This window comes from Cervus elaphus, chromosome 31, assembly GCF_910594005.1.
Source record: "Cervus elaphus chromosome 31, mCerEla1.1, whole genome shotgun sequence".
Classification (NCBI taxonomy): domain Eukaryota; kingdom Metazoa; phylum Chordata; class Mammalia; order Artiodactyla; family Cervidae; genus Cervus; species Cervus elaphus.
Genome location: NC_057845.1, coordinates 19560545 through 19572583, shown reverse-complemented (window position 1 = coordinate 19572583; position 12039 = coordinate 19560545). Strand labels below are relative to the sequence as shown.

The 12039-nt window shown below is 34.7% G+C and overlaps 1 protein-coding gene across 2 annotated transcripts in view; it reads right to left on the bottom strand.

The window, feature by feature from the left end:
* Nucleotides 1-9821, bottom strand: part of TMPRSS15 (transmembrane serine protease 15) — a 138826-nt gene extending 129005 nt beyond the window's left edge. The window contains exons 1-3 of one of the 2 annotated variants that reach the window (XM_043893080.1): nt 9571-9821; nt 6087-6217; nt 5515-5582 (exon numbers count right to left, since the gene is read on the bottom strand). In XM_043893080.1, coding sequence (XP_043749015.1) covers nt 5515-5582; nt 6087-6217; nt 9571-9715 — 344 coding nt within the window. In that variant the 5' untranslated portion in view covers nt 9716-9821. The remainder of the gene's footprint in view (nt 1-5514; nt 5583-6086; nt 6218-9570) is intronic. The other variant, XM_043893081.1, reaches the window with a different exon arrangement.
* Between the last annotated feature and the right edge of the window lie 2218 nt (nt 9822-12039).

The window sequence follows — 12039 nt, the reverse complement described above, 5'->3', positions numbered from 1 at the left end:
AAATAAATAAATATCCATTAAAGAGAATGGAATCTTTAAAAAAAAAAAAGGCAGACTAAAGGAACCAAATTTTGCATGATATGTTTGCTGTTTCTGAAATTTAGGCATTTACATTCATATCTGTAAGTTAATTAGTTTCTTGAAGGGCTTCATCAACTCCCTAAGGGTTCTTTATGTATCTGCATGTATAGAGCCTACTATACATATATATATATGTATATAATTTTTTTTTCCTCTCCAAGACTAAATACAGGATCAAAATGTCCCTGAAAGATCTCAGGAGATCACCATTTATCCTTGGTAGGATATTCCTTTTTAGTTTCTGTGCTACTGTTCAAGTTCATAGTTTAGAAGTAATTCCTTTCTATGTAGCTAGTTTTTCATGATTTATGTGAACAGGCTGATCAATAATTGCACATTTCACCTCTATTAAGTATAGAATTTTAAAATGTTAGAATGTTTAACTTTTCAGTCATTTGATTAAATTGAGTTATCCAAATCTTTTAAATGGCAAGTCTCCTTAGCAACTACTTACTAAGTAACAATGTCCCAAATTCACCCATAGGTGTAATCACTTGCTATCCATGATAAAAGTCGATTTCATCACAGACACTGTTTTTACATACTCCACACTTGTGAATTTTTCCATGCTGATCAATCTCCCTTTTTATTTGAGAATAATGCTCCATTTTACCATAACTTCTGCAACCATTGCATGATAGTTTTATTCATGAGCATGTGACTAGGCCCTGAGCAATGGAACATGAAGTAAAACTGATCAGAAACTTCTAGGAAACATTTTCATATTTAATGTAATAAAGGTTCATAGTGGACTACTACTCTGTTGCTGATCATTATTATGTCTACGTGTGATTGCTGGAACTGTTGCATCTATTGTGGAACCATGAGGCAACTTATGATTGTCAAGCTACAGATAGCATAGTAAAAGATTGAAAACATGTATATTTTTGATCATGTCACATGGTACCACTGAATTAACCTCTTCCGAAACCTACAGATTTCTTGTGATGTCGGATGATAATCACTTTTGTTTAGGATACTTTTAGTCACGTGTTCTGTTAATTGCTATTTAAAAAATCCTAACAGGCATATGACTCTCAGGTTTCATGCTATATTTATTTAAACAGAAGCTCAAGTAAGAGAAAATGACTCTAGTATTTTTCACCTGATGTTGGCCAACACTGTAATTTTAGCAATAAGGAGACTGAAACTTAGAGTCATATAGGTAATTGTACCTAGAGTTATATAGCTTACTAGTACCAGATAGAGGAATAAAACCCAGAAACTCTGTGTCCAGATTTGTTTTGATATAGTTCTTATTCCCCACTCCCGTGCACTGCTATTAAAACCATTATGAACTATTTATCAACAGGGAAGACAATATAATACATTTGCCTAGATGTAGGTCCAGGTTTTTATTATCTTGCATTGTTACCAGAACTTTATATCCAAAGAGATGGCAGAAGTGGTTGGTTGGAATTGGGATGGCGAGTGGATAGTTTATTACCTCCACACTTTTGAGAAATAGAATCTTCCCTCCTCTCTTTCTCTCCCTCTCTCCCTCCTCTCCTGCTCCTTCAATAACTCTTCATCTTTTTCTTTTCCGTCTCACACTTTCTCCATCTTTTCCTCCTCTTCTTCCTTCTCTTTTTCCTTGTCTCCTTACCAATCTTTACCCCAAACTTCTTAAGTGAATAGAGTTAAATGTGGTTAAAATAAAGTGAGAATGTACAATGTCCATCAGTTTTTCTGTCTTCAATTCATCATTGCCAACTCATCCTTGGTGCCCAGCATATAGTTTTAATTCTGATTAAAACAGACTTTTTGTCTTTATGTAACTTTCACAGATTTAATTTCACTTACCACTTTCTTTTATTTTATTTGAATTAGGGATTAGAAGAGGTAAGGTAATTTTGGCAGAGAGCATACAAATCTGGAATTTTCTTTCACTGAGTTGAAAGTAACTAGATTCATTTATCCTCAGGCATAAAACATCTTTGTATTAAAGATGTGGTTTTTTTTTTTTGGTTGTGAATTATAGATTGCATTTAATAATTCATTTGCAAGGACAGGAGTTACATATTCTATATCTACACACAGTTGCATTCTTTAAAATTTGTTTCTTATTCAGTATACATGTTGAGATGAGAGAGATATACAGTGGAAATCAGGGAAACCATAGTAAACATATATGCTTCACCTAATAAGAAAGTTAAATCTATTATGTGGTTTAGTAATCATCTCTATCACAGCTGTGAGATTGAATTTATTTATTAAGAAAATGAGAATTCTTCCTTTAGGAAAGGAAACAATGACCATTTTAATTTCAAAGCCCTTTTTCAGTGGAATATCTGAGTTCATCCTTTTTTTTTTTTAAAAAAAAAGAAGAGATAAATTCTATCATTATACAGAAAGCCTGTGTGCAATAAATCAAATGCTTCTTATCTCATTTTCCTTAATGATATTGATAACCTCTAGGGTTGCTGAGTAAACAAAAGTCTTTCCTTTCCTAACTTGATGACTTATCTGTGCTCAAAGGGCAAAATAAGCTTCCTATTGCTACAAAGGGTAAGCAGCACTTTATTAAAAGAATCAACTCTTAAATGCTCTTTGAGTCAAAGCATTTTCCACAAAGCAGAGTAATAAAAGGCTTCCCAGACATGGGGAGACCATTTGCTTGTCCTGCAGAGTAGCTCAACACACACACACATACACACATATGTACACAAAACTTAACGGAGGAGGAAAGAGTTGACATTAAATAATATTTTTAAAAGGAAGAAGAGATAGGTTAATGACTAAGTGCAGTATTCTGAGTGCTATAATTTGACCACATACACATGTATAGAGTGTGTGTTTCATTAAAATCAGTAACAAAAAATGAAATAGGCATTTTAAAGGATTTTTAGATGTATTCTTCGGAGTTGATATGGCTACTGTTAGTTGAGAAGTCAGTTATTTTTGTTACTTGATTTTATCAATCAGTTTAAAGTAAAAATAATTTATAAAAGCAGTTAAGAGTCTGCCACGTATTTCTATAGGCTTCTCTGATGGCTCAGGTAGTAAAGAATCTGCCTGTAATGGAGATCCAGATTCGATCCCTGGGTTGGGAAGATCTCCTGGTGAAGTGAATGGCAACTCACTGCAGTATTCTTTTATTTTTTTTTATTTTTTTTTCACTGCAGTATTCTTGCCTGGAGAATCCCATGGACAGAGGAGCCTGGTGAGCTACACTCCATGGGGTAGCAGAGTCTGACATGACTGAGTGACTAACAATTTCACTTTTTTCTGTAAGTGGAATATGTCATTTTATATCATATTAGTTAAAGTAAACCTAAATGTTCGCTTGTTGCTTTCTTTCCTGCTTCCAAATTTCTTTTCTCATCCTTTTCTTCTCAGTCTCCCAAAGCACCTACCTGTAATTTATCTTACAGATATTTTCATGAAATTCCTTTGCTTTGTATCTTTTAAAAACTCACTTCTGATTTAAAAGTAGTTCAGCTACAGCTAGGTGAAAGTTCCTCTATACTGATGAAGTATATTATTCGAGAGTTGTTATAAAATATGTATCAAGGTTTAGGTACTATATTGGTCTCCTAGGTAGTTTAAAGGAAGGGAAAGAAATAATTCTTCAGCTCAAATAATTTACAGTTTCAAACACAGTGATTTTACTATCTAGAGAAGTGTAAGGTTACTTAATAAATATCAAAGAAAATGCTAGGGTTTTGATATACTACCAGACCTTATATAAAAGTCTGTATTCAGCAAATTTTCCCAGTTGAGTGAAAACAAAGTTATCCAGCAAGTTGTAAGCAAGAGAAGACAAAGAGTTCCATTAGGAAACTATCCTAATAAACTCTGCACTACGCACTGTGCTTAGCGGGGATTTCACTGGGCAGAGCCTTCTGAAGGTAAGGAAGAACATGGGATCCTGCTCCTTAAAAGTGATAGTTGCTCAGGCGTGTCTGACTCAAAAAGTCAGACCCTGTGGACTTCGCCTGCTAGGCTCCTTTGTCCATGGAGTTCTCCAGGCAAGAACACTGGAGTGGGTAGCCAGTCTCTTCTCCAGGGGAATCTGTGCTAAACCTTTAAGAACTAAATTTTAATTGAAGCTTTAATGCAGATCTCCACCCTCAGTCCTCTCTAAAACTGGAAAAGAGAAATTGGTTCCACTTACTCTAAAATAGATAATTAACTTAAAGTGAAATAAAATCTTTCATTCATAGCTTTAGCTACACAGAATAAATACTGAATAAATATTTTAAAACAACATTTTGAGTAAAATACACAAACAGATGAGATCAGGCGTGTTCAGGGTAGTATGGCCATAGACTAAAATACACAAACAAAAACACTAATAAATCTTTCCTGAGAGGCCACATGTCTCCTTCTAGCCCTGAAATTAGGTTATGAAAGAGGTTATCAGAGATTATAAACCCTGGAAAACAGGAGTCAAAACCTCTGTGTTGTGGACAGGAATGAAGTCAGTAGATGGGGTGGAGTTGACTGGTTACTGAGACTAAGATATCAAGAATATGCTATCTGGGATAAAGAATGATAAAGATAAATAGATAAGTAGGTGAGAAATAGCCTTTTTTTTTTTTTTGTATTTGGTAAAATAAAGCTTTGTGCTTTTGTTCATTTCATTCCAACAAGAAACAACAAGGACTAACATTTCCTTCTGCCCATTAACTAATTTGACCTTCTGTTATTGTTCTTCTAAGTATAATCTCTTTTTCTTTGACTTGACCTATCTCTGTTTGGTCCCTGTGAACCAAAGGACTGTTATACAAATGTCAGGACTGTTGTGAAGACCATGTAACAAGTATCTTTGGTGGTAGACTCTCTGGTTTAATTGTTTCTGACCTGAGATAGACTTCGTGCATGCTCAGTCATGTCTGACTCTGCGGCCTTGTCGACTGTAGCCTGTCAGGCTCCCCTGTGCATAGAATTATCCCAGAAAGAATACTGGAGTGGGTTGCCATTTCCTCCTCCATGGAATCTTTCCCACTCAGGGATCAAACTCACAGCTCCTGAGGCTCCTGCAATGGCAGGTAGATTCTTTACTGAGCCACTGGGGAAGCTCGGAAATAGATAAATTAATTAATTAATTAATAAAATAAAGTGAGGCTCTTTGTAGTCTCCAATGACCTGGACTCCCCTGTGGCTTGCATTGAATATAAGTTAACTGTCAGATTCCTAGACATCTGCATACAATCAACCTCACTCTTCTTCATGTGTCTCTGAAAGATTTTGTACTCACATGAAGGAAATATGTTAATATGAGATCAATTATCTAGCATTGTTATTTTCTACCAATATAAAAGTCTATACTGTGCCACTTTTCTCAACCCTCCCAGAAAATGTTGAAAATTTAAAAATATTCCATTTTCTCCTAAAAATTGTGATGTTCTTTTTACAAATATTAGCAAAGAGTTACTACGTTGCGATTCTGTGCTTTCTATCTATATAAAAATTTTGAGCTATACTCACTCAAATTGTAAAACTCTCGAGTTTTTATATTCATTTTTCAAATTACTTGATTGAAAGATATCATCTATCTGAAAGAAAGTTAAAAAGACATATTAAATTTAATATTTTATTTGTTAAATAAAATAATAAATTTAACCAAAATAATTTATATATTCTTCTTAGAATGATTTTGGGGTACTTCCCTTCTCTGTGATGATACGTTTCATATATTTAGGTATCCTGAGTAATTATATTTATTGGCTGATTTTTTTCAAAGAGAATAAGATATATGTGGGCTTCCCTGGTGGCTCAGATGGTAAAGAATCTGCTTGCAATGTGGGAGACCTGGGTTTGATTCCGGGCTGGGAAGATTCCTGGAGAAGGGAGCAGCTACCACTCCAGTATTCTAGCCTGGAGATTCCATGGACAGAGGAGCCTGGCAGGCTACAGTCCATGGGGTCACAAAGAGTCAAACACGACTGAGTGAATGACTTTCACTTTCTCTTTCAAGATCTATCTTTAGCAAGTAGTTAGCGAAATTATGTTATGAAATTTTAACATAGTTAAAGAGAGAAAGAGAAAAAGTCTCCTACCATTTGCTGAATGTCAAAAGCAAGAACTTTGAAGTCCACTGAGAGTTTGTCTTGCAAATGAGGATTATAAGTAGCTCCGGATGTTATTTTCAATGTCCCTCTGGCTTCATGACTTTTTCCAAATGCTGCATCTAGATGAATTTATAAGAAACAAAACACTGAAAATGTGAATGATGAGTAAGAAAATATGCACATTCTGATTAAGACACAGAAGTAAAGTTCTTGCATAATGTGTTGACTCTGGAGTTGCTTTTTCTTTTCAGTCTTCCTGTTTCATCATCAGCTGCATTTATCTTTTAATTTTTTCTTAGCTATCTAGTTGTTTTAAAAGATTGAAAATTAAAACCGTCTCTGTCCCGTTATAAATTTTTTTCTTTTCTTTGAAATCTAAGCAACTCTGCAAGCTTCCAAGTTTTGTTTTGTTTTTTGTTTGTTTGTTATTGAGATTCCTGTTGGAAGATACAGGAATGATCAACTTCCACCAATTATGGGAACTGATTCAGGGAAACATGGTGAGAAAGGCACCATTAAAAGTTTTGTAGTTGCTTTCAGCTACTTCTTGAACACCTAGCATCAAGGGACACTGCTGCTTTTCTACAAGTGGGTTGCTGTGAGGATTTCTGTGTGTGCATTACTTTGAAGCATAGCTTTGAAACTACTTCTTTCATTCTAGTAATTATAAATTTGACATGTATAACCTTTTGCCATTAGATGGGGACTGTCATTATTGGAGAAGTTATTGAGCATGCTGCAGAAAATGTAATTATATGAAAAATATGTAAAAAAAAGCTAACAAATTAGGGTAGGGATGTGGGAAATAAAATATGCCATTAAGTCCAATACAATATTATTATGTGATTATTTTCCTTGAATGTATGTTCAAAACGAATTGCTTCAGATGGAGCTCGTACAATGATGAGATCATGAATAAATTTGCTAGTAATGATGCATTGACCTGATATGAGAAGATGCTATTTCTTTTTTTTTTTTTTTTTCAGCTGGGGATATTGGGGCTTAGACTCACTAAGAAAAATTTTCAATGTTATAAAAGTGACAGATGTGGAATTTGGACAAAGGATTGACTGACTTCAAACCTCAAGATCTGTCATGCTGTGCTGTGCTTAGCTGCTCAGTCATGTCCGACTCTTTGCGACGCCGTGTCAACTGCGGCCTGGAAGGCTCCTCTGTCCATGGGGATTCTCCAGGCAAGAATGCCATTCCCTTCTCCAGGCGGTCTTCCCGACCCAGGGATCAAACCCAGGTTTCCCATATTGTATATATTGACACAAATCTCTTCGTTCAGAAGAAACTTTAGAATTAATATTTTAAACAATACTCAAAATAATATTTAGATTTGTGTATTTAAAAGATAAGGAAAGACTGAGGAACTGCCATGGATTGCCAGAGACTGAGGAAACATGGAAACTAAATGCAGTGTAGGAATCTGTACTGAATCCTGAACAAGAAAAGACATTTGTGAAAAAACTGGTGAAGGTTGAATAAAGTGTTTAGTTAATATTATTGTAACAATTTTATTAATTTCTTGGTTGTGATAGTTGTACTATGTATATACTTGATACTGACATGAGGGGAACTTGTATGAATGTTATAAAATAATTCTACAATTTTTACAACTTTTTGAAATCTAAAATGATTTCCAATAAAAGTGTTAAGTATATTAAAGTGTATAGTATGAAATACATTAAAGTAAGTTTAAGGTAAAGATTGAAGGCAAAGTGAGAAGAGGGCAGCAGGGGATGAGATGGTTAGATAGCATTACCGACTCAATGGACATGAACTTGAGCAAATTCTAGAGACAGTAGAGGACAGGGAAGCCTGGCATGCTGCAGTCCACGGGGTCTCAAAGAGTCCAACAGGCTTAGCGACTGAAGAACAACACATATTAAAGTATGTGTTGAAACTGTGTCTTATGTCCTATGGTGTAGTGTTACAGCTATATTTCAAATCTCTTCTTATATTCATTTATTCATGATTAAATCACACTAACTTTTAAAAGTATTCATTTTTTTATTTTCCCAGTAAAAAACTAACTTTTGTATTTTTATTGAGTATCAAAACATTCCAATGGACTTCCAAATGATTACATGTCCTTAAAGGTATTCACAGAGCATTTAAGACCAAAGAGGTAACTTTTCTAAAAGTCTCAGTGAACTTCTAAAATTTATTTAATTTTATACCCACAAGCCTTCCTTCTCTTTGTATATAACTATAGTAGTAATATAAACTAGCGGTTATATTGGAATTCTTTTGTAAGACTATAAATCATATTTATTATTTCTAATTTAAACTTAATTGCTAAAGGAAAGTAACTAACTCAAAGGTTGAGAATTTCCCCAGTAAAACCAAAATGACTGCCATTAAAAGGTTTTGAAGGAATACCATATAATTCATCATTTTATAAAAATGTGAAAATTTTCTCAGAAAAAAATAAATCCAATTTCAGGTTTGCTATGCTAACATTAAAAAAAAAAAATCATATAAATGAATGAATGGGAGAGTGCACATTCTTCAGTTAGATTATCTAGTTTGTACTACCTGGCAATGCTGCAAATCGAAACAAGTTACCTAAATTCTGCCTCTGGTTTTTCACTTGTATAATGGGCATATCAGTAGCCACTAACTCGTAGGTTTGTTGTAACAAGAGAATACATTGGTAGAGCTTTTAAAAGCAGTTGTTGGTACAGGTAATTTGGACTTCCTGGGTGGCTCAGATGGTAAAGAATCTGCCTGAAATGCAGGGGATCTGGATTTGATCCCTGAGTTAGGAAGATTCCCAGGGAGAAGGGAATGGCTACCCACTCCAGTATTCTTCCTTGGAGAATTCCATGGGCAGAGGAGACTGCTGGGCTACAATCCACGGGGTCACAAAGAGTTGGACATGACTGGGTGACTTTCACAACACAGGTCATTTAGCTCTAAAGAAGAGTTCCTTTTTCTTATTTATTTTTTCTGTTAATCACAAATTGCTACTCAGGCATCTTGAAACATTTATAAATCCACAATTATACCAAGGTTCCCTTATACTGTTATAATTAAAATTGATGTACTAATAAGAATGAAGATATAATTCTCTAGAAATAAGTGATATTTTTTCTTTAAATTGGCCTATTTAGTCACTTCTATAGTCAACAAGGTTTGAATGTGTTTATGATTTAAATTCTATCAGAACAGACCCAAAGGCTATGAACCTACTTTGTTATATGTTGAAACTGAGAATCTAATCATTTTTTCATTTTAAATACTTAGTCTCATATTCAAATTCTGAATTAAATTCAAAATTATATGCCAACTTAAAGAAAAAATTCCTGTGATGTGAACTAAGGTGAAGCATCTGAACGCAATATAAATACCTTGCCAGGAAATCAATCACATCAATGTATAAAATATGCTGGCAGGATTCTGGAGACTGAAGTGTACATATTCACCTGTGAGCACTTTCTGTAGCCAACCTTATATAACTTACCTTTTTCTGATCTCTGGATTGACAGCCAGGACACTGCAATTAATCCAGCACAGAGCGCCACCAATATGACAAAGAGAACTGCAAACGTGACTTCATAGGTGCTGAGAGAACGGCGCCTTGATCGTACACTTTGCTTTAACCCCATTTTTGGTTTTTGAAGGTTTGCTACTCTAAGGACTCTGGAAGAGCACAGAAGCTTGCGGCAGTTGAAGAGCAGAAGCTCTCCAGTCTTCAAAGTTTTGTTAAACAACAAAACTACATTAGTCTACTAGTCAGTGTATTTGAGTGTGTATGTCCCTTTGGCAGCATTACGTCTCTATACATTAACTAGCTTTAATCTTTAAGAAGTTAATCTTTAAGAAGATATTAGTGAGTACAGAGATGTTTAGAGTCATAAATGTTAATCACCCGAGCAAGTCAGTGTCAATGTGAATGAAATTAACTGCATGTTGTAAACAAAAATGAAACTCTATCATTTTGAGAACTGGTAGAAGAAATATGAAATTCGTGATAGTCAAATTAGTCATTGGGCACACACATGATATTTGTAGTAAGTCCCTAACAGATCAACCTTCTACCCTCTGACTCAGGTCATTATTAAGGCATTTTTCCTGTTTTATGTAGGTTTAGGCATTCTAAAGATAACTTTTAAGCACAGATATATATATATATATAATTTATTTATATCTTTATATATATATATAGCCTAACATATATATTAACACTTACATCTTTCTTCCCACCCTCCCTCTATCCCATTTTCTTTCTCTCTCTCTCAATATACATATTGAGAGAATATATATACATAAAGATATATATATATATACCTCCCAATAAATACATATATATTTATATATATACCTCCCAATAAGTACACATATATATTTATATATATACCTCCCTATATATATATGTGTGTGTGTGTGTGTGTGTGTATACACCTCCCAATAAGGTATATATATAAATACCTTATTGGGAGCTTTCCTGTTGGCTCAGATGGTAAAGAAACCTCCTGCAATGCAGGAGACCCAGATTCGATCCCCTGGTGGAGAAAATTCCCTGGAGAAGGGAATGGCAACCCACTCCAGTATTCTTGCCTGGAGAATTCCATGGATAGGGGAGCCTGGTGGGCTACAGTCCACGGGGTCACAAAAAGTCAGACATGAAACAATCACAAATTTTGCAATCTTCATTATGTCACACATCTAAAGTTACGCAATGTAAGGGAGTATTGATCTAACATAAAGAAAGTCCACACAAACAAGGCATCACATGCCAACATTTTAGTGTCCTCTTGTAGTTATCAATGAACAAAAGTAACTGCTGTGGGAGGAATTAAGCATTTGTTTCTCTTTCAAGGAAGTATTCTGGGTGGGGAAGACATTACTCACTTGCCTTGAACTTTATTATTTTAAATATCCCAACAATAATGACAGGACAGGCTGAGATAACCACACTCATGATGATGGTTATGTGAAAACCAAGACTGTTCTCTGATACTAAAAGTACACTTTATCATGAGGCCTTCCACGCTTTGAATAAAAATTGATTTAGAATTAAAATTAATAAATAAGACCAAATTTGTTCTGAAGTAAGCCAGTTTGTCTCTTGTTCTGGCAAGTAAATCTGGCCAGAGGCAAGGAATTAATCCAGGTCCAGGGTTAATGTGCTGAAAGTGTGGCATATTATATTGGTTCAAATAAGCAATAACTTATTAGTTTCTTCTTCTTTACTCTTGAACAAAAAGAACCACATGTTGCTCTCTGAAAGCCTTGCTAATAAAAAGTGGAATAGAAAAAAATAAAGGTATGTCATGGAATATATATATATATATTTTTCATTTATTTTTATTAGTTGGAGGCTAATTACCTTACAATATTGTAGTGGGTTTTGTCATACATTGACATGAATCAGCCATGGATTTACATGTATTATATTTTATTTAATTGAGTTCATACTAAATATTCTTAATCATTTTATTTTTTTGTCTTTTAATTTGCTTTATTAAAAATTTTTTCCCCTTTTATTTTTATTAGTTGGAGGCTAATTACTTTACAATATTGTAGTGGTTTTTGCCTTACATTGACATGAATCAGCCATGGATTTACATGTGTTTCCCATCCCGATCCCCCCTCCTGCCTCCCTCCCCATCCCATCGCTCTGGGTCTTCCCAGTGCACCAGTCCTGAGCACTTGTCTCATGCATCCAACCTGGGCTGGTGATCTGTTTCACCCTTGATAGTATACTTGTTTCAATGCTATTCTCTCAGAACATCCCACCCTCACCTTCTCCCACAGAGTCCAAAAGTCTGTTCTGTACATCTGTGTCTCTTTTTCTGTTTTGCATGTAGGGTTATTGTTACCATCTTTTAAAATTCCATATATATGCGTTAGTATACTATTGGTTTTTATCTTTCTGGCTTACTTCACTCTGTATAATGGGCTCCAGTTTCATCCATCTCATTAGAAC